This window comes from Tachysurus fulvidraco, chromosome 12, assembly GCF_022655615.1.
Source record: "Tachysurus fulvidraco isolate hzauxx_2018 chromosome 12, HZAU_PFXX_2.0, whole genome shotgun sequence".
NCBI lineage: Eukaryota > Metazoa > Chordata > Actinopteri > Siluriformes > Bagridae > Tachysurus > Tachysurus fulvidraco.
The window spans coordinates 5,851,233-5,873,955 of record NC_062529.1 but is presented as its reverse complement, the minus strand read 5'-3'; the positions used below and the strand labels follow the sequence as shown (position 1 = coordinate 5,873,955).

General features: G+C 36.8%; 2 protein-coding genes across 7 annotated transcripts in view; both read left to right on the top strand.

The window, feature by feature from the left end:
- The window catches only part of inf2 (inverted formin 2), a 33,825-nt gene extending 21,233 nt beyond the window's left edge, over positions 1–12,592 (top strand). For 2 of the 6 annotated variants that reach the window (XM_047821348.1, XM_047821351.1), the window contains 17 exons: positions 296–476; positions 1,399–2,157; positions 2,464–2,606; positions 2,695–2,756; positions 2,830–2,932; positions 4,156–4,241; positions 4,397–4,497; positions 5,354–5,424; positions 5,560–5,667; positions 5,870–5,940; positions 6,087–6,207; positions 6,904–7,068; positions 7,243–7,345; positions 8,207–8,350; positions 9,386–10,195; positions 10,480–10,530; positions 11,265–12,592. In XM_047821348.1, the coding sequence (XP_047677304.1) occupies positions 296–476; positions 1,399–2,157; positions 2,464–2,606; positions 2,695–2,756; positions 2,830–2,932; positions 4,156–4,241; positions 4,397–4,497; positions 5,354–5,424; positions 5,560–5,667; positions 5,870–5,940; positions 6,087–6,207; positions 6,904–7,068; positions 7,243–7,345; positions 8,207–8,350; positions 9,386–10,195; positions 10,480–10,529 (3,078 nt within the window). In that variant the 3' untranslated portion in view covers position 10,530; positions 11,265–12,592. Of the gene's footprint in view, positions 1–295; positions 477–1,398; positions 2,158–2,463; positions 2,607–2,694; positions 2,757–2,829; positions 2,933–4,155; positions 4,242–4,396; positions 4,498–5,353; positions 5,425–5,559; positions 5,668–5,869; positions 5,941–6,086; positions 6,208–6,903; positions 7,069–7,242; positions 7,346–8,206; positions 8,351–9,385; positions 10,196–10,479; positions 10,531–11,264 lie in introns of those variants that run through there. The other 4 variants (XM_027173641.2, XM_047821350.1, XM_047821352.1 and 1 more) reach the window with 4 other exon arrangements.
- A 2,712-nt stretch (positions 12,593–15,304) lies between these two features.
- Positions 15,305–22,398, top strand: adss1 (adenylosuccinate synthase 1). Its single transcript, XM_027173619.2, has 13 exons — positions 15,305–15,584; positions 16,551–16,653; positions 18,028–18,090; positions 18,407–18,457; positions 18,732–18,798; positions 18,907–19,014; positions 19,104–19,185; positions 19,276–19,402; positions 19,486–19,640; positions 20,704–20,828; positions 20,947–21,044; positions 21,881–22,030; positions 22,120–22,398. The coding sequence occupies exons 1-13, from the start codon at positions 15,399–15,401 to the stop codon at positions 22,170–22,172; spliced, it is 1,368 nt and encodes a 455-aa protein (XP_027029420.2). The 5' UTR covers positions 15,305–15,398; the 3' UTR covers positions 22,173–22,398.
- The last annotated feature ends 325 nt before the right edge of the window (positions 22,399–22,723 follow it).

Below are 22,723 nucleotides of genomic sequence, written 5' to 3'. Positions count from 1 at the left end.
TGTGTGTATATCCACAAACATAATAAATGACAATATTTCTCAGTACACTGCACATTGCAACTCTTAATTTTTAGCTTTTACATGATGCCTTATGATCTAAAACCCTGTTTACATATGTTTATTGTTACCGTTAAAGTTTGCTAGACCATATTCTAAATTAAAGGTTATTTTATGCCAAAGAGCAAATAAATGTTGCCGGTTCTGGTGAAAAATTGCAAACCATGATTCATGGTCATGAATATGCTGTGTAATAGTGTTTGAATCCTAATGGTCTTGTAAACTCTCGTCCCTGTAGGTGAGTAGCTCCCCTGCATCGCTTCAGCTGCTATCCATCCTCCAGACGCTGTTGGTGTTGGGACCAGAGCGGGCAGACATCTGGCAGGCCTTGGAGGCACTAACCAATCGTGCTGTCCTCCTGGCCCAGAACTGTGAGTCCACTCTCTGTCCAGATCTCTCCAACATGCTTTCAAAATCATGTAGGTCTTTTAAAGGTCTGGAAAGATCTTAGTCTTTATGGGAGTTATTTTATTTTTACTTTAGAGTTACTTTATGGGACCAAGTGGGGTCCTGGAACTTTGAGCGTTCATGACTTACTTGCATTTAGTTACAGTGGTGGAAATCACAACTAAATTTATAGTAATTATTTTTGAGTTCCCGTGGGTATTTTTGACTTTAGGTTTCTTTCTAATATCGTCTAACTGCATTTTTACTCTATTTCATTTGACAAATTAATAGTAGTAATAGGTTAATCTATTAGTAGTTGCTTTTCCTTTTATTAGGGGTTTGTGTTGTTCAGAATAGTTTTAGCTGGCTGGTTAAATCTCTTAAAATTTCTATGTCCTTGTAGGATCAATGAATTTCTCTGTTTTAGTAAATATTTTCTTATTGTGATTTCTCACCTCTTACAACAGCACACAGTAGACATCAGATAGGAATTTCCTGAGGTGAACAATCAAGAGGCCTGTCTAATCACGTATCTAATGACACATTTTGAACTTCCTTGGATTTAACGGTTATTCCTAGGAAGTTGAATAGGCTATAATTCTGACATAATCTGATTTACCTTTAAAAGCAAGAAGTTACATGTTCAAGACAGACATTAACAGTACATTTTAATAGCATTAGTTGCAAAACACCACTAACATTTATAGTTGCTGGTTGGAAATTTCATTCCCAAATGTTTTTGAATTTAGCTGTAAACAATAATGCTGTATAGATGACATGGCAAGTACCATTTTAAATGCTCGTTCATGTTGGATATTTCATATATTTTCTTCTTGTGAAAAATGGCTTTTAGTTTAGAGTTGAGCACAAAGTACTAATGTAAGCTAAGATGATATTACTTTAATAATTTTTTTTTTATAAATTTTATTAAATTGTGCAATTTCTGTATTGTAGCTCAAATGGGGTCCTGTGAGACGATCATGCAGCGACTTGCTGTTTCCAAAGATTCATCCACCAGTTCTCATTATGTAGATGCTCCACCTACCAAGAAAGCAGAGAAAGCAATTCAGACCGAGCTGATTAATGGGGTGAAAGAATCTTTAGAAATTATATCCAAGGCCAACGAGGCAATGCCTTTCTGCTCCAAAGAGAAGCTCTGCACCACCCAGCCTGCTCCTCCTTCTTCAACCCCACCTCCTTCATCATCTATACCAAGCATTGTGGGTGTTCCACCACCACCACCACCACCACCTATACAAGGGTTTGGTGGTGTTCCCCCTCCACCTTTACCAGGCATTGGTGCTCTTCCACCTCCTCCTCCACCTTTACCAGGCATGGGTGCTTCTCCACCACCTCCTCCACCTTTACCAGGCATGGGTGCTCCTCCACCACCTCCTCCACCTTTACCAGGCATGGGTGCTCCTCCTCCTCCACCTTTACCAGGAATGGGTGCTCCTCCACCTCCTCCACCTTTTCCAGGCATGGGTGCTCCTCCTCCACCACCTTTGCCTGGCATGGGAATGCCACCACCGCCTCCACCCTTCCCAGGGATGGTACCTCCTTGCCCACCTCCTATGGGGGGAGATATAATAGTAGCCCAAAATGTTCAGTTTTTGGGAAGATCTTACAGCATGCCATTGAAGACTGGTCCATATCCTACACTTAGGATGAAGAAGCTCAACTGGCAGAAGCTCAACTCCAGAGCGGTCACTGGTAAGTGTGCCATTTTCGATTGGAGAGGTTACAATTTTGTAGTCACGTTTTGCACTGTGTTAGAACTGTGCCAACTTAAACAACTGTCAATTATTTATTAGTCAAGCATTATCTTGTAATGTAATATAGTTTTAATCTTAATATAGTTAAAGAACTGCCTTTTGTTAATGAACCACACCATTGTCTTTTTTTTTCTTATCCCATATGGTGAGAGAAATGCAGCTTATGTATTGAAAATGAGAGTTTGGCCTTCCCACGAATAGAATGGAAAAAGGGTATATTTCAAATGTTTCCTGTCTTCTGTAGATGGTTTCAATATATGGGCCTCAGAACAAATCAGTTCCACTGTGGAACCAGACTACACCAGCATTGAGCAACTCTTCAGTCTCCCAGTGACCGAGCCCAAAGAGAAGGGCCCAGCTGCTCCTGCCAAGAAAGAACTCAAAGAAGTGATTTATGTTTACATCTGCATCACACATTCTTGCTACAATTGTTTGTAATAAATTAGCTTGTAATTCATTATTTCCTGTCTTGTAGATTTCCTTTATTGATTCCAAGAAGAATCTGAATCTGAATATCTTTCTCAAACAATTCAAATGGTAAGCTGACTAATGTAGATAAACTTCCTTCATTAGTCATCAGACCATCATGTTTGTTCTTCTTTTTGAACAGCTCTAATGAGGAGTTTGTGGGCATGATTCAGAAGGGGGATCGTTCCAAGTTTGACGTTGAGGTGTTGAAACAGCTACTGAAGCTCCTTCCAGAGAAGCATGAGGTTGGTCACTCACCCCTGAATGTAATTTCTAAAAATGAATGATGTGTTCTAAGGTTTAACCCAACAGGAGATTGAGTTTCAAACCCAAAAATGCCACAGTTTTGTTTTTGTTTGACTATTAGTGGCAGACTAACCAATCAGTCTTTATGATTAGCTGAAACAAACTGGGGCAGGCAGCACTCTCCTCAAAGCATGTTGAGGTGCACTATGGCAGTAATTTCTGTTAAATAAAACCTATATTAGCACTTCCCTCCAAACGGGGAAACGTAGGCCCTGTCACTGAAATTATTGTCAAAGGTGGAGGCATTTGAAATCAGCTGTATGATTTAGATAATGCTGACATTAACCTGGTGCATCTCATTGTGATTTTGCATGTCTCAAGGAATATGCCAGGACTCCATTCTTTATGGCCTAAGACCAGGTTCTTACTTTGTTTTGAGCAGATCCTTATTTGATGGCTTGCTTTGTTTTACACTCTTGTGATGAACAAGCAGACATTGCTGCAAAGGAAGCCTTTAAGCTGACAAGTACAGATTGCCCACGAATAATAACTCATACATTTAAAAACAAAAGGCTCCCACATTCAACTAAATTCTAAATTCAAACTCTAAAACAATAAACTGTTAAAATTAAACTACTGGATTGTCCTGCTCTTGACAATTATAGACAATGCTTTTAATTTAAAATTCAGTAAGAATAATAGGATTTTAAAGTACAAAGGCTGTTTTCATGACCTGATCAATGATGTTACTCAGAAAATACATCTTTAGGTGTTTTCCAAAATGTCTCACCAGGAAAAATCCTTAAATTCTTATTGAGTACCAAAGTGAAAGAGCTTTATGTAGCTGCTGTTTTTAAAACATAAGTTCTAAGTTTTTGTTTTTGTTTGTTTGTTTGTTTTTTATTGCTGTAGTATGGTAAGAACTTACAGTACAGACTGTTCCATTTTACCTCAGTTGATCTTGTCATGAAAATAGCCATTGATGGTGCAGCATTAAATATATATACAAAAAATAATGAGTTCATTTAAAACCTTGCGCAAGAGAACAGGAAATGTTCCTAATTTGTACTTTATGACCTAGCAGAGAAAATCTGTTTTCCAGTATTCTGCCTTCTCTGCAGTTCATTCTGATCATCAAGAGTCCTGCCCCTACGCAATAAATGAACACCTCTGACTAGAAAAGACTTTTCATTTATGACCTCTGTTGACTGTCTTCTTGTAGATCGACAACTTGAACTCTTTCCAAGGAGAGCGAGACAAGCTTGCCAATGTCGACAAGTTTTACCTTTCGCTCCTCGCTGTTCCCTGGTAACCGCTTCCTTCTTTTTCACCTAATAATAAGCTTTAAATTCACCCAGTCCCCATTGTACTGAAATGAAAAATCCATTAATGTTCAGCCTTAGATTCACCCCACTTCCTGCCCACGCATCCCCCCTTCTTCATGTCTGTGTCTCTGTCTCTAGCTATCAACTGAGGATTGACTGCATGTTGTTGTGTGAGGAGACTTCGTCTGTGCTAGAGATTCTGAAGCCCAAAGCACAGCTGGTGGACGAGGCGTGTAAGAGTGAGTGAGCTGCACTGTTGCGTGGGCTACAACCCAAGGCTGTCCTGAAGCAAGCCTCAGCTGACTCATCCTTACTCACTGAGTAGCTTTTCAGACTAGTTAAAAGGCGAATAATTATGAACACAGAATTTGTATTAAGCATGAAGCTTCTCTATAAAAATGTTACAAGCAGCTCTCAAATTTTTTTTCTGTTGTGTTTATATATACAGTATATCTGAGTTGTGTAGTGTAATCCTTTATCTGTTGCGCTCAGCTTAGTCCCACTTGCATGTTTACAAACCGCATTGTGATAGAAGGTGAGTTCTTGATAGATTACTGGACAAAATGAAGTCATCACTTTGAACAGTATCTGTTGATGCAAAGATACATATGCACATGCTTGTTCAGTTTCCTAAATACTTTTAAGGTTCGTGACATTTAAGGGGAGCAGCACTGCCTTACCAAACTTTTAGCATGTTTTCTGACATGTCACACATCTAAAGATAATGTTTGTGTAGTATCTTTGCCATTTTTTTAAAAACTCCCTTACATCAATATATTTACTGAACAGTATTATCACACTGATATAACAGTATCAACGCTGATGTATTATAATTTTAAAGACATATGCTGAAGTTATATGACAGATTAAGTCATTGAATAAACAGACAGCTTAGATGTATCCTGTTACTCATGCCTGGGTGGTTCCTATGCAAACACCAGTACCGATAAAATCACATATATAAATGTTGACACTACAAATACACAAATTTGTGGATGTTGTAATCTTTTAGAGGAAGTCTCTTCTGTATAGTATTACTTTAGTACAATTATAGCCCTAGATCAGTTTGTTGTTGGTGTATGTCGCCCCCTGTAGGTCTCAGAAAGAGCACACTGCTGCCTAGTTTCTGCAGGTTAATCCTACGAGTTGGAAACTTCCTCAACTATGTAAGCACATTATATGAAAGCTGCATTTTTATACACAGATCACATGAATTATTACATCCATTTAAAATAATTTAAAAGGAAATATGGATCACAATTTGATGTATAAACAACTGTTTACAATATTTACTTTTGCAGGGAAGTCATACAGGAAATGCTGAAGGATTCAAGATTAGCTCATTGCTGAAGCTGACAGAAACCAAAGCCAACAAGGGCCGTATCACTCTGTTACACCACATCCTCGAGGTACTCTAACATGACACAGCATGACTTTTAAGAACTGACTGCAAGTATTAGATTGCACTTTCATGTAAGTAGCTGTGATGATTATCTTGAGTAGGGATAATGATTTTACGTAGAATAATTTATTTGTTATTCCGTTTAGGAATTTAGAATTGTTTATATGGTAAAATGAAAAGGGGGGAAAAACAAATTTTCTTTGTTCCAGGAAGCAGAGTTGAACCACCCCGAGCTTCTGAACCTTCCTGAAGACATTGAAAGCTGTGAAAGAGCTGCAGGGTGAATACATTGCAAAACTTCTATTTATTTCAATGGGATGTTCCTCATAGAGCTAATGAGCAATTATATGGTCTAGATGATTAAATGCAAAATCGATTTAGTCTTATTGGTTAAAATATCCTGTTTGTGATCTGCTTCTGTCCCAGAATAAACCTAGATTGTATTCAAGCTGAGGCCAATGCGCTGTCCAAGCGTTTAAGGGACACCGAGAAAAAAGTCTCTTCGTCAGTTCAGGATCTACAAGAGCAATTTTTAAGTATTATCAAGGTGAGCGGATTATTGTATACTAGACACGGTAATACCTAAGGGATTTTTTCAATGGTTATTGGTTGTGTGCTGTGAAGTGATAGTTTTAAGTTATTAAACTACAACTTAAGCAACCAAGAGCCCCTGAGCAATTTCTGAGTTCACCACAGACCCAACACTAATTCCTTCCTGTTCAAATGAAGAACACAAAGCTGACTGACACAACAGTAGATCAAAGAAGGGTTTTAATATTGACATGGAGGATAAAAACAAAGAAAGAAAGTGAAGAAAGGCTTACGATAAGGCAAGAAGTAGGATGTGTTAATATAAGATCAGCTTTCCAGCGCTGGAGAGAACTGAAGGAGCAGGAAGTTGCCGAATATTCACAGATTGGAGTTTCCCGAGTCAATAACTCTTGAACTAAATGCTGTTACTACATAAATAACACCTCTTTTCTATCGTAGTTATGTAGAGAGGCAGCTACAACCGCATTTTGCTAGTAACTGCGTTTAGCATTTCTTCGCTTTTTTTCTTTGTTTTTATTCTCCATGTCAATGTTTCAATCGCTAACATAAAAATATGTTACTGAAAACATCTAAGTTAAAAACTCAACTCAGAATTGAATTACAAAATAAATCTTAGTGATGTTTCTTGTAATTCCATATGGTCGTTTCAACCAAGTATAATGCTTTTCTTGGGGTTGCTTCACATCTGTAGGAGAACCTTCATTCATGTAATGATTTGGAGGATAGTTTTGCTGAAATTGAGAAGAACAAGGAAGCTCTGGCTCAGTACCTATGTGAGGATACTGCTCAGTTGTCACTAGAGGAACTCTTTAGCACCATCAAGACTTTCCGAGGGCTTTTCCTCAAAGCATTAAAGGTAATCTCTTTCAATTGTTTGAAGCTAATCAGATCATCAAAAGCTTTTATGGGTGAAGCAGTGTATAACTTTCCTGGTTGCTACTATCTTAGGATTATTGCACTCATGACTGAAAATAGCCTGCTCTCTTCTCTCCTACTGACCTTCTGCTGGTCCTGTTTGTTTCTGCTTTAGGAGAACAAGATCCGCAAGGAGCAAGCTGCCAAAGCGGAGAAGAGGAAAAAGCAGCTGGCAGAGGAGGAGTCCAAGCGACAGAAAGGAGAGAACGGCAAGATCAGTAAGTACATGCTAAACCCGTCTCAAGCCTGGCAGGGCTTTCCCTCTCTTTGACCTTGGGATAATATGGTTTTCAGTGTCCTGCACAGGAACGCTCACTAGCTGCCCAGTTTTATAATACATACATACAATACATGAAGTTGAAAATAAGCTTTTAAACTAATTTTGTGGAAATATATTAAACTTTTATAAGTCACCAGCATGTGTGGTGGGGAAGGGGGTATGTATATACATGTGTATGGTGGGGGGAAAGTGTATGTATGTATGTATGTATATACATGTGTATGACTTCCATTCTTATATTACTGACAGCTTTAAAATAGATCTCAATCAACTACAATTGTTTTTACATCACGTGTCAGCAGTTACTGGTACACGCAACCTGGCATTGAGCTACTAAATTATGATGTGTATGTGAGAAGTAGGTTAGGATATACCCTGCGTTTAATTTGCTATTAGGTTTTGTTGAGTACTTTTTTGCTACATTTACAACTCACTTTATTTGCTCTGCAAAAATGTCATACATTTACTTTTACAGCATTTGACAGACGCCCTTATCCAGAGCGACGTACATAAGTGCTTAAATCTCTAACATTGAATACATTAATGCTGGCTCACTAGGTTTCATACTTAAAATACCATGAGTTTGAAACATTTGTGCAAAGTTACAATAAAAAAGTGTCAAAGGTGGTTTTTTTTTGTTTGTTTTTGTTGTTTTGCAAAAGATATGCACAATGCAAAAGATAAGGAAAGAAGTGCTAGTTGAAGTGTTTCCTGAATAAGCAGGTTAAATAAATAAAGCAGTCCTTACTGACTTTTAGACTTTCTGACTTCAGTCTATATTTGCTATGTGTCTTTGCAGTTAGAAGAGGTGCTGTGCCTCAGGAGGATGGCTGCATCATTGACAACCTTCTGGCTGACATCAGAAAAGGTTTCCAGCTTAGAAAGACCAGGCCAAGGTGCGAAACGGAAAGTGCCCCCTCTAGTGAAATGCATAGGGACACCGGTAAGGACAAGACAACTCGGACTTCTCCGCAACGGCTCCAGTCCAAATGCCTGAAATCACTCTCCCTTTTCATCTCCACTAGTTCATGATCACTGCTGATGAATACCAGTGATTGTGCCAGCCTATATAATGTGTTCTATTTTTCCATGGCAAAAAGAGCTAAAGAGTGAAGAGACATTCAGGCTCTTGGTCACGCACTACTAACATTCGGCATCACTCACAACCTTCTGCCCAACAAATTAGCCTGCGGCTGCTGCTTCACCTCCCTGCTTTTCTTTGGTGGCTTACAGCACATACAGCTGTTTGTGTTCCGTCGAGATTTAAAAGCTGTTCTCGTATATTCATCATTCAGTAATCTCTTGAGAGAATGAATGGCATGCTGTCAATCTCCTATTGTTTTGTCTGTTGTTTAGTCATTTTTAGATAACTGTTCTCCACATCAGGCTGGAATGAAGAAATGTAATGTCTGTCTACATTGTACAAACAATTTATACAAATTATACCATTTACACATTATTTTTAAATATGGTAAATATTAAACACCTGCACAGCAGTTTATTTGTTCATTTATTTGCAATTAATACATTCATGTCCGTATTTCAATGATGGTTGCTTGTTTATAATATGGCCACAATCTATTGCTCACATGCAGCAGTGAAAGAGGTCTGTGTGTGTGAAAGGGGGTATGTTTTATGCCCTGCCATCTAGTACTTTGTATTAGCTCCATTCAAGCCTCCATCTGATATGTGTGTTTGTGTTTCATTCCCCTATACAGTGTTGGGCTGATTGACAGCATGCCATTACAGTCGTTTTAAAAAATACTGGTTGGCATATCAGTGCTGCAATATTAAGAATGCTCTACACTGGGCAAAAGCTAACCACATTTGACCAAAAAATGAATCAAGGACTAAAAACCAAACTGCAGTTCAAAATATGCATTATTTAGACATTTCACTCATGCTATTTCTTCTTTAATCAAATGTCTTCATAAATCAATTAATTTCAATCAATTTCTGCCTTAATCTCATTCTTTAGCACCAAATGCCAAGTGTGCAGAAGGAGAAGTCACATCAGGTGTAGCTCAGGACCTCCCTCATCCTCACTCAGAGGAGACAAGCGTCGAAGAACCAGTCAGCGCTTCCTCCACCAGCCCCAGAGGAGAAACAGCCACCACAGTAACTGGTAAAGAAGCTCCACTCAAACATCAAGAGACCCAGCTAGTCCTCTCAGATGAAAACACCCTGTCTAACAATACAGCTACACCAATGAAGCCTTCAGCAGAGCTTCCTCCAGTTCAGGATTACATAAAAGATCACAAAGAAGCACAAACTCTTCCAAATGAAATCCTTAGTGAGAGAAAATCTTCCAACGAGACTCCACCAACAGAAAAGACTTCTGTGGACACACCATTCTCTATAGTGCCTCCATCTACTGTGAACCCATCTGCAGGAAAAGATGGCACACAACGTAACTGTAACTCTAATAATAGCCAAGTCAATGATCATCAATCTTCTATTGATACCACATTAAAAAACATGACAAATGTCAACTCTGGTGCTCATACTGACTCGAATGTGAATGGAAATGGCACGGTCACTGATGACATGGTGCCTAAAAGCCAAGAACAGAATGCAAAGAGAGACTCAAGCAAAACTCAAGTAGAATCTAGCAGCACCACTGAGACTTCTGTTGCAGGAAACAATAACAGAAATACAGAGATGCCGTGTGAACCTGATGTGCCTGACGGAGCGCATGCTGTGGATGGCTCTGCCCCCTCTAATCCTCCTGTCTCTCAGCCGAAATCACACAGACTACTTCGAGGACGTAAAAAAAGTAATAAAGAAGGTAAACTACGCATTTGTGTTTACGTGTGTGTGTGTCTGCTGTCTGAGATTAAAAGTACATTCATGTTAATATATGGCTTTTTGGGTGCAAAACCTAAAGAATTTTTTTTGTTTATTTTTTCTTATATATTGGTGAAACAAATATTTTTGCTTGCTATTTTATTAAACTCAATTTTAAAGAAATGAATCTATTTAGTCCTGATTCGGTGTGAGCTAGACGTTTATCAGGACACAAATAAATGTCATTCAGTCCTTTGGTGTGTCTCTCTCTCTGCCACTTTGAAGCTGAGGGTAACAGCGAGGGAGACAGTAAAAAGAACTGTGTGTTGCAGTAAGGTAGGTCACGTCGCTGGATACCAAACTAACAAGGCTTAAAGGGAGGAGCGTAAAACCCCGTCTACAATAACAAAATCCGTGTGTCCGTGTGCGTTTTAACACAATCGTCCTAATTCATTAACCTTTTGTGTCTGTGGAAATAAGGGTAATCATTGTTCTAACCTTTTCAAAGCCTCTCTGGACTTTTTGCCTGCTGATATCGGAAGGAGCTGCAAGAGCTAATGCACACATTTCTGAGTACTCCACAATTTATTACTAAATCAAATCAAGTCTAACATTACATTTATAATTACAAATCGTCTGATAACTAAACTAACGTTTTAAACAAAATCTGATTATACTTTCTCATTATACCTTTCTAGAACTAAATCTTTTTTTTTTAAATTGCTTTTTTTTCTGTAAAACTCATGAAATAATCTCGTCTGTTCAGGTGATGGGTAAATTTAAATATGATTTCAGAATTGAGTTACAACTAATTATAACAGTTTAAACAACAAATTCTGTATATAGTGTATGTGTCTAAAAAACCAAAATGGTTAATCAGTAAGGAGTTTAATACATTTTACCTGAATCATAGAATTGCTTTTGCATGTTTTATTTCAGACGAATCACAAGACTTTTATCCCTCAATTCAATCCCTAGAGGATTGAAATAAAAAAAAAGTGCTAATGATGGACATTTATTTATTTATTTTTCTACTTATTTATTTATCTACTTATTTATTACCATTCCAGGGAGACCCAAGAAAGGGAAACCACGAGGGAAGAGATGAAGCCTTAATTGTACTGTATGTGTATTCAAGATTCACTTTTAAAGCTCCCTTTAAAGGCTCTTTCACACACAACACACGGAAACCAAGGGCTTATCCCACAGAGCAGAAGCAAAATTTTGGTGTGTGCCGACGGACAACGTTCTGATATTTTAATGAAAAAAAAAATTATTATAAAAAATATTACTTTTTGAAACCGCTTACTTTTGCTCTGTAGAGTTGAGTGTGGCCAAATATTTCAATAGTTTGTGCACTATATTATGATAAGCCAGATTGTTGTTTACATATAGATAAATATATCTGGGAGCAGTGGACAAAAAATCGAAACGATTTCTGTATATTGGAATTATGTGTATTTAGCAGTAATAGTGTAAGATGGTCCGGTGTTCCAGATCTGAATCAAAATTGTGCTGTAATATTTTAATGTAGATATAGTTCTGAGTGAATGTACAGTATCTGTTTAAGGGGACAGAAAGTATTCTATGATGTGGTTTGTTATAGCAATATAACCATCTCTTATAGCACAGATTTTGAATTAATTTTGAATTGCTCTTTGGAGTTAATAAGGTTGGCAGCTTGGCTTTAAATATCACTTAATCTTGTGCAAACCTGCCTGGAAAACTGGTCCCATATTTTATTTGGCTGTCTTAGTAATCATATAAATGTTATATTTATGACTGACTACTTGGGATATTGTATGATAAGACCTAAGGAAAATTATTTAGTTGATATCTATCTCTTGCAATGTTGTTATTGAAATAAATACAGCTTGTTGAGTATGCTGTGGTTGGTGTAATTTACAGTAACTGTTCTGGATGGACACTTAATTTAACCAACTAACAGTCAACATAAGACAACATTAAGTTCTTGAACTCTGTTGGTCGATTTCAAGTTTTTGTTTGTTTGTTTTTTACTTAATGCTAAAAGACAATGTATCAACATTTAACAACGTGCTTTTAATAAACTCATGTCAAATCCCAACAATAATTCAACACACAATGAAAAAAAAATGTTGGTTCAGCTTTTTGATTATTCTCTGAGATGTGACAGATTGTATTAATGATGTATTTTCTTCAATATAACTGTACTTCACTAAGTACCTTTTATGAACAAACTTTATGTAACTATTTTTTATAATGGCCATTTTGATAAAGATATCCATTTATGTTTTCAGTTCTTTGTGTTCACTATAAAGTAATTAAAAATAATAACTAATACTGAGACGTAAGAGCTTATGCACTGAACATTTTGTGTGATGCATTATTCACAATAAATACAGCTGATGTACAACAATCATTTAACTTACTGAACTTTTTCAGGTTTGAGATGCCTGTTTAGAGGCTTTACAGAACTACAATTACATAAGTATGTAGCATTAGGTTTCATCAGATTAATCATAATCTGCATAGACTGCATTGAATTTTGCTCAGAGATGATTGCCACACTTACACCCCTGGGCCGGGTAGTTGAGGGCAATGTTAACCTTTTAAAATTTTGGAGAAGGTGCATGGTAACACCCAGCACTGACTTTCTGGCCTGTTACACCTCTATAATAGGGGCCATCAGAAAAAGATGCACTCTGTAGGACCCAGTAATCAAGCTAATCTTAAAGAACACCACTCAGATTCCTTGTGTAAGAATTGCTATGCACTGCCAGTGGGTTCCCTAGCCTGTGACAAAAACATATTTTAATTTGTAGTGTGTGGGATCCTGTTACAGGATCATGATCCATCTTTGGAATGTCTGCAATGCTAGCGAGCATAGGGGAATTAATGATGTGGCTGCCATCATCAGTCCAAACATGACTGATGATCATTATATGATATGCAACATAAATATGAGTATATAAGATTCAGCAATGAACGATTGAATGGAGAATACACAAAGGAAGGACTGCCCTGGTAGGAAAAGTGAAGCAGTATGTGTTGCTCATTTGACAGCACATACACTGAATAGCCAAAACACCAATATTCCATTGGTTCTCCTTTTGCTTTGATTATGACATCCATTCACTGTGGCATTGTTTCAATAAGCTCATGCAATGTCACAACATTCATTTCCATACAGAGTTTCTCACCAAGATCATCATGATGGTATCAATGATGGAAGAGATTGACCTATACATGAAGTCTTCTTCAGCACATCCCAGAGATTATCAATGGGATTAAGGTCTGGTGGCCAATGAATGTCTGAAAATGATGTCTCATTCTCCCTGAACAACTCTTTCACAATTTGAGACCGATGAATCATGGTATTGTCATCTTGGAATTTGCTGTGCCATTGGGGAAGAAAAAGTCCATTGATGAAAAAACTGGGCATTCAGTATATTCCTATATTCAGCTTTTGGGCTTATAATGTTGCTGAACCTAGGCCCGATGACCCCAGTAACCCCAGATAATAACACTGCCCCCATAGGGTTGGACAGTAGCCATTAAGTATGATGGAGCAATACTTCATCGGCCTGTTTCATTACCCTGATTCGCCCATCTCTCTGGGACAGTGTAAATCTAGATTTATCAGACCACATGTCATTTTTCTATCCAAACTTTACACTTCCTAGCAAATTGTAGCATATTTTTCAATTAGAATCACTGGGAAGCAGTTTTCTTAAGGCTGTTTAATTTTAATCCCTCTTTACATTGAGCATGTAGAAATGCCCTTATTTTCACTATAAAATATTGCCATTAGTTCCACTGTTGTTTTTTAGAATCTGGTTACACAAAATTTTTAAGTCTCCATGAACATTAAAGATTTTTTTTCTGACCACATTTCTTCCTCGAAGATGATGGTTCATCATGATCCTTCCAGATTTTAATAGTGGTAGACAGAAAACATTGTTTTAACACAATTTTAGTAATCTATATACTGATCTATAATTTCAGCAATCTCCTTAGTTGTTTTCTTTATTTGATGCAGAACAGTAATTTGACCATTATGAGAGTACCATCTTTTTCCTGACCACAGGATATGTTTTCCAACATAGTTGTTAAAAAATGAGAAGGTACTTACTGCATCAAAGAGAAAAAAGAAGAAACAAGAGAAAGAGAAACATAGTATGGACATATGAGGGGGCTATCCACAGGAAGCGACCCTAGCTTCAATAGTACTTAAATGATGCTACCGTTGAATTCACCTTTATGTAGTACACGATGTGCAAGTGAAAAAGAAAATGGTAACAGTAACATTTTCGTATTATCACAGTATGCTGTTTTTATTTTATTTTATTTATTTTAATTTAAAATATTTAAATTATTTAAAAAACAGTCACCGGTGCTAAGGGCCAACTAAGCACTAATGGTGACATCCCTTCTTCGTAAATAATAATGTCTGGCCACAATTTATTAAGGCATGGGGATGGATTATTATATCCAGTCACAATTTAGTTAGTCATGGGGATGGATTATTAAACCAGTCATAATTTAGTAAATTATGGGGATGGATTATTATAACCAGTCACAATTTAATAAGGTATGGGGATGGATTATTATAACCAGTCACAATTTAGTAAGGTATGGGGATGGATTATTATAACCAGTCACAATTTAGTAAGGTATGGGGATGGATTATTATAACCAGTCACAATTTAATAAGGTATGGGGATGGATTATTATATCCAGTCACAATTTAGTAAGGTATGGGGATGGATTATTATAACGAGTCACAATTTAGTAAAGAAAAGTAAATAGATAATTAAATGTGGACACATTTTAATAAGTAAATAGGCGTAAGAATCTATACAGAGGTAAAACAAACAAATAGCATTGTTACATTTTAAGTCAGAGAAAAACATATGAAATTCACCTCGTGCCTTTTGTTAACTGGTTCCCATAACTTAATTATCTTAGTCATGCCTACTCATAAGGATTTTTATTGCATTTATTAAAATGATATACTTTATCAGAATTAAATTATGTAAATTGTTCCGGTTTTCGTTTCGGTGCTTCAGTCAAATCTACCTTGGTACTTTTTTGCGCTGACTCGTCTTATAGAGCAGGCAGGTCGGAGGGTCACTGCGCATGCGTGAGTCTTTTTCGTTCAGCGGAGCGCTCAGTCTTTGCCCTCTGCTCTGACTCAGTTGTTGGTTTTCAGGCCAGTAAGAATGTCATCGAGCCGCTCAGGGAACGACCACTACAACCCCAAAAACGCCTCCGGAGGGGCAAAACGACCGCGGGCAGAATCGGGCAACAAAGTGACCGTGGTGCTCGGGGCGCAATGGGGAGACGAAGGCAAAGGAAAAGTGGTGGACTTGTTGGCCACAGAGGCTGACATCGTCTGCAGATGTCAGGTGAGTTCGTGCTTCTTTTAGCATACTGTATGTAGGTAACTTTATTTTTTTTTAAAAACTGAAAATGACATTTATTAGTAGCTTCTTTGTGGAGATTTGCAAAGTTAATATAATTGGAAAGGACTTACATGATGCTAAATTAGTGGTTATTAAAGTGTTCCAATGTATTTATTATTGTATGTATTTATTATGATCCTGTTTGAGTGGCTTATTATTAGGATTGAATGGATTTAACCCCAAACCTCAGTAACTCAAAAACAAGTAACTTAGATAATGTATATTATAATGTCTACAAATATATGATCATTTAATGTCAACATGGACCTTATGACAATGTTGTTTTAAATTGTGAGTGAACAGTGAAGGTATGAAAAAAAAAACAGCTCTGTATCTGATTTCTTGTATGTATTATACCTTGTATTTCTTCACACAGTTTCATGGTATTTTTTTTAGTCAACCCTTTCTGTACCCAGCCATTACATATGCTTTCAAAAAGAAATAAATAAATAAACAAACAAACAAACAAACATATAAATAAATAAAAACAGAAAAGCTGGTCTAACTCCTTTTGCTCAACAGAGATTCTAGTCTGGAATTTTTGTAACAGTGATGTCCATAAAATCACTAAATGTCACTCACAGGCCTGGGTGCAACCTCTCACAAGTGAGGCTGGGTTACATTCACAAGCTAGCTTTGACATGTGAGAAGGCCAAGTCAGACTTAGCTCGAAGCGTGAAGTGAGCCGCTTGGCCATAGCAGTTCAAAAAATAGGCCCTGTATTGTAAGCTCTGGTTTGACCTGTCTCAGGTTTGAGAAAGGGCAAGTAAGGGTCAGCATAATATTTTCAAATGGAAACAAGAATAAAAATCATGGTTTTGGGCAGCCAGCCAGCCAGCCAAAATCCACAAGCTATAATGGACATTTGTGTTATATGGATATGAAAGTCATGTCTGTGTCATCTTGCAGGGAGGAAATAATGCAGGCCATACAGTAGTGGTCGAAGGGACAGAGTATGACTTTCATCTCCTGCCTAGTGGTATCATCAACACCAAATGTATATCACTCATTGGTGAGTAGCTGAGTTGTACGCACGGCATAACACGAGCGGTTTAATAATATTTCTTAGTGTGGAGAAGTTGTTTATGATCATTGGCTATTAAGTAACGGATAAAACAGGCTGTGCAGTTAAGAAAATAATCCATGTCAGAGAGTAGTGTTACCCCCTGGCACAGAGCATTGGTTTCAAGAGGATTATTTTGCTTTTACAACACATCACAATAGGATTTATTTCTCTTATACACCTCGATTTTCCAACAATTAAACTAAAGGACTCACCATACATTTACTTATTTGTAGAAACATTTAATGTTATGGGATGTCGGTAAGAGAATTTAGTTCCTGTTATCAGAAATCAGAAAAATCAGAGCTCTGTGATATTTTTCTTAAATGTTTTAAACATACTGTATACTTCAAATAAATTAATTCACCGCTCTCTAACATATAACACAGAACCTTCAATCTGTGTTTACTGAGCATTTGTTTTAGCCCAAATGTTGCTTGATGGGTAACATTTTAGTGTTTAATGCAAAATGGTCATGTTAAAACATCACTGTTACTGTTAAAGCCATGTGATTAACAGGCAGTATGTAAAATATTGAATTGAAAATGTATACAATTTGAAACTTGTTGGTTTATGAAAATATATATGAATGTATATCTAATTCTTGCATAAACTAATAGTTTATAATGTTCCACTTATGCTATAAACAGTTGTTTACTCACCAGCCTCATTTTTCTCTCTTGAAATAAATAAGGAAAAGAAAACACAGTCATGTTACAGAGAAAGCAGAAAGCTGTCCTTAAGACTCTCCCATGATGGAAAATGTGGAATTAAAAACTTATATCAGTGATTTTCTTTGATAAATAGCAATAGTCTATGTGATTGAAACTGTGGAAAAGGATAAAGACTATCATTTATATATAAAATCATTTCTGTTACAGGCAGCACTATTTTCAGATTTGAGATTTCTACAGTAATTTATAATAAAAGTGTATGAAGATTTGCACAGCATGAAGAAATGGATGAAGAGATGGATTTTCTACTAGCTTATTATTTCTAGTATTTTAATTTACCCCAAAAATGCAAACACACAATGCAGTTTTGTCTCAATTATTTTAAACTGTGTTTAATATATAATTTCTTTTACCTTGTGTGTTGATACTGAGGGTCGGTACCTGTTTATCTTATCAGGAAGCCATTGTTTCTTGTTTTATTGCTAATCTCATTATGTTCCTAAACCTCTCATTATGTTCCTAAACCTAGGAAGGTATTTGTTGGGGATCAAGGGGCATGTAAAGAAATAATAGATAAAATAACTATATGAAGTGACTTACGAAGGTCATTCTGCTTCTGAACTTTACTCCTTCCTCTGTCCACTAACAGGTAACGGTGTAGTCATTCATCTTCCAGGGCTTTTTGAAGAGATTGACAAAAATGAGAAGAAAGGTAAAGTAGAGCTAGTTTACTTTGTAATGTGATTGTCCTAAATCAAATGGGTCTGACACAAGTGTTGTTTTTGGGCACAAAGAGCACAAACATCTGATATTTAACCACAGTCCTGTTTTGAGAGATGTCTGTGGAACAGGTGTGTTTGACTTGGCTATGTTCTGGAGGACAGCAGAGCCAAATGATGCCAATTTGATTCACTTTTCATTATACAATTTTGTTCATTTGGTAAATATCTAAACAATTAACAGCTATACGGTTGTGTCAGTTTCATCCAGGAATTTTATTGATTTTTTTTTATCTTCTTCATGACTAGGCTTGAAAGGATGGGAGAAGAGACTCGTCATCTCTGACAGAGCTCACATAGGTATAATATTTGTATGTTGGCTTTGTTCCTATCCTGATTTTAACACACTATTTAATCAATGTTCTCTCATTTGGGGTAATACGCACTGTTAACAACCCTCTGAAGGAAAAAAAAATCTAATACAGTTTTATTTATACCAACAACTAAATCTACACACTTTTGCTAGGTAGTCAACAGGTCAGCCAATAACTATGTTCACATTCATGTCGTAATTTTACATGGATTTAGCAATCTTTAAAAAATTATACTGATGCAGAACTCTTTTCTCTCGTAGTTTTTGATTTCCACCAGGCTGTGGATGGAATGCAAGAAGTACAAAGACAAGCACAGGAAGGCAAGAAGTAAGATGTGGTGATTTCATGAAATAATTAGGCTCTATCTAGACTAGCACAGGACTTGGGTTTAGGAAGCATATCCATTTATTTTTACGGTTTGATCTTTCATAACAGTATAGGAACGACCAAGAAAGGCATTGGACCAACGTACGCATGCAAGGCATCCCGAACTGGACTTCGCATCTGTGACCTGCTAGCAGACTTTAAAGAGTTTTCTACTAAGTAATGTTCTAACATATTTTTGCCAACCAAAATTTACAAGGTTGTGATTAGAGTCTAAACTTATACATCTTCTGCATTTTCCCTTTTAGGTTCAAAAACCTGGTGCAGCAATACCAGTCCATGTACCCAGCTCTTAAAGTGGATGTTGAGGGTGAACTAAAAATACTAAAGGCAAATCAAATTAAAAAAGCTCTAGATTTACGTGATATGAACATGGACACAATGGTTTTGTGACCTAATCCTCCGTATGAACATTTGCAGGATTATGCAGAGAGAATAAGACCCATGGTGAGGGATGGAGTGTATTTTATGTATGATGCTATTCACGGACCTCTGAAGAAAATTCTTGTGGAGGGGGCAAACGCTGCCTTGCTCGACATCGATTTTGGTACTGACATCCAAGAGAGTTTTACATGTACATCAGCGTGACTTACACCGCTCATTCAAAGGGTCTGTCTGTCTTCTGCTTAGGAACTTATCCATTCGTGACGTCATCCAACTGCACTGTTGGGGGAGTGTGCACCGGCCTTGGCATTCCTCCAGCAAATATTGGCGATGTGTATGGTGTATCAAAAGCCTATACCACTAGAGTGGGCATTGGGGCTTTCCCAACAGAACAACTCAATGTAAGAGCTATGTACAATCTGTTTAAATAATCCTCTTGACCACACTTTAGCTTCCGTTCATCATCAGTCATGGTAATGGGACAGTCATTTTGATTTAACGACAAATATAAGTGTCGCAGACAAATAGAAACTTGCTCTCAAGCTGTGATTGGGTACACTAGTTGTTATTTAAAATTTTATTGTTCATGTCTAGGTTAATACATTTACATGTGTCACACTTTAATATTGCTTTGACAGAGTGCCATAATAATTTAATCAGTACTTTATTTTTAAATGATCTGAGGTTTTTCACATCTGAACACGATTGAAAAAACACAGCTGTTTTATTGCATGGATATGTGAGCGTCAGCAGACTATCAGCACATATTCTTCTAATGTGGTAACACGTAACGTCTATGTAACGCACACCTTATTGACTTAAATGGTAAACACTATACTGCAATCTTATACATATTGTGACTTTCATTCATCATTGAATGAGAGGATTATCCAACAGCACCAGCTGTTTCAGTGCTCTAATAACATCACATGATCAGGAGATAACTTTAGGCTGTGAAACTGTGCCAGGAGTTTAGTTTCAGAATGTGACAGCGGTCTACTTGCTGAGAGTTATTCAGAGGATTACTATAAATAAAATCTATAAAATAAAATGTTATTCCTTTAAATTATTTTATTTTAGCTTGATATTAAATAATTGCTATCAAGGGGGGGAAGCTCACTCAAAGAAAATCAAAACATAAACACTGCCTTCGGTCATACTTTTCAGGGCTTAGGTCCAAGTACAATTACATAACATTTCCACTTGTTCCTGAACTGTCAGTAATGTGAGAAAACCATTTCATGCATGTAGACAAATTCCAGCCCCATAACACGCCATGCTAGACAGAAAAGGCAGAATGTGTGAATTATTACAGAGAGTCATGATATGAATACCATAGGTATTTAATGTGGCATTTTCAAAGTAAATAATACAGTAATCATCACTGACAGAAGTGCTGATTTACAATGAATAAATTGAAATGTTATTGTTTTTAATGAATGTTTTTTTTTTTTTTTTATTCAGGCTGTAGGGGAGCTGTTACAGACACGAGGTCATGAAGTTGGTGTGACGACCGGCAGGAAGAGACGCTGTGGATGGCTGGACCTAGTTATCCTTAGATACGCTCACATGATCAATGGCTTCACTGCGTGAGTTATTTAGTACATATGAAAAATGTAAATTTTGTTATGTAACAATATTTAAATGAAAGTACTGCATAATATATTGTGTAAACAAAGAGTTTTGTGCTTTTGTGTTTTTCTGCAGAATTGCTTTGACTAAATTGGACATTCTCGATGTGCTTGATGAGATTAAAGTGGGTATCGCCTACAAACTCAATGGCAAACGAATTCCCCATTTCCCAGGTAAAATCTGAAAGAATCACTATCAATATTGTCAGTTAATGTTCACATTAGCAGAATGAAAGAAAATTGTGATCTCTCTGACTTGTTTGGGAGGCTTGATTTTGGCCTGGATGTTGGTACCAGATGGGTATTTTGAGTATTTTAAAAACTGCTTATATACCTGGATTTTTGCATACAACATTTTTTTACTATAGGTGGAAATTTCTTGTTCTTGTTCAATTAACATGAGTGATAGATCCTTATTCCATTCCCCAGCCAACAGTGGAAACTGCCATTTAAATTAAAAAATGTATAAAATGTATAGGTCTTGACTGCTACACATCAAAAGTTATATATATATATAAAACATAAGGGCTAATTAGAGCAGTAATAGGAGGAATAGAAAGGTAAAACAATGGTCCGAATACCATTTAAACTGTATGTTGCATATACACTTACATACTCATATATGGAAATTCTTAAGCCATACTTACTTAAAGTAAGCATATTTTCTATTAAGACTTAATTTGAACAAAAAAGGCTTAAGATTATTCTTATTACTTATTTTCACTTTTCTCTTATACACTTATTCATATATCACTGCCACTGCCAAATGATGTCAAAATGACCAAAAACATTGATTTTAAGCCAAAGGCTGTCACCTATGAAACACATAATTGACTTCAGCCAGGGCACTGTGTATTAGTTTTTTGTTTGTTGTTGTTTTTTTTTTACTTGATTGGTCATTTTTATTTTTCTGGTTGGTCAAGAGTATATTCAGTTAGAATCCTTTGTAATTTTATGTAAATTGCTGGTCTGCTAGATTTCTTTCAATGTATTCTTTTTCGGAAATGTAGCTAACTTGGAGGTACTCCAGAAGGTTGAAGTGGAGTATGAGACCTTGCCTGGCTGGAAGACAGATACTTCAACAGCCAGAAAGTGGAATGATCTGCCCCCCAAATCACAGAACTACATCCGCTTTGTGGAGAATCACATTGGTGTACCTAGTAAGTCAAAAACATACAAAGCAATAAGTTATATTTTGAAGGTAATTCAGCACCTTGGTGATTTAACTAGTGTTTTCATATCTTTGCAGTTAAGTGGGTTGGCGTAGGCAAGTCCAGAGAATGCATGATACAGATGTTCTAGAGTGGCTGTCCTCCAGTGGCGTATGGAGTTCATCAATAACACACGATCCTCTCAGGAAATCCATGACAATTAAATGAACGTCACAGCAAATGGATTTTAGCATTCACAAATGCTGTGTATCAATACAAGTGGGATTTTGTCTCTGACATTAAAAATTAATAAATGTTAATAATTGTTAATAAATTAATAAACATTATCTGTCTCTTAATAGCAGGTTATAATCAGGCATTATTTTTTGGTCTTTTTGTTCAGTTATGTCTGTCTCATTGTTCAGTTTCTTCCTGGATGTAAGGCATTTAAAGAAGACTACTTTGTGTGTGCGTGTGTGTGTGCGTGTGTGTGTGCGTGTGTGTGTGTGTGTGTGAGAGAGTCAGAGTGTAACTGATATAAGGACAGCATGAATGATCTGCAAAGTTATTTAGAATGTAGAATGTTCTGACAGCACACAATAGTTTTTTTTTTTACCTAAAATGTGAGTTTTTCAGAAAAATACAGTATCTGCAATTTGCAGATACTCCATGAACAACTTTTATGGAGTTTGCATAAGTTTG

Excerpts from the sequence above, each read along its gene's own strand:
- adss1 (XM_027173619.2), top strand. The coding sequence starts at position 15,399 with ATGTCATCGAGCCGCTCAGGGAACGACCACTACAACCCCAAAAACGCC. Across the intron at positions 20,829-20,946 it reads ATGATCAATGGCTTCACTGC|AATTGCTTTGACTAAATTGG; the intron begins GTGAGTTATTTA and ends GTTTTTCTGCAG. Across the intron at positions 21,045-21,880 it reads ACGAATTCCCCATTTCCCAG|CTAACTTGGAGGTACTCCAG; the intron begins GTAAAATCTGAA and ends TCGGAAATGTAG.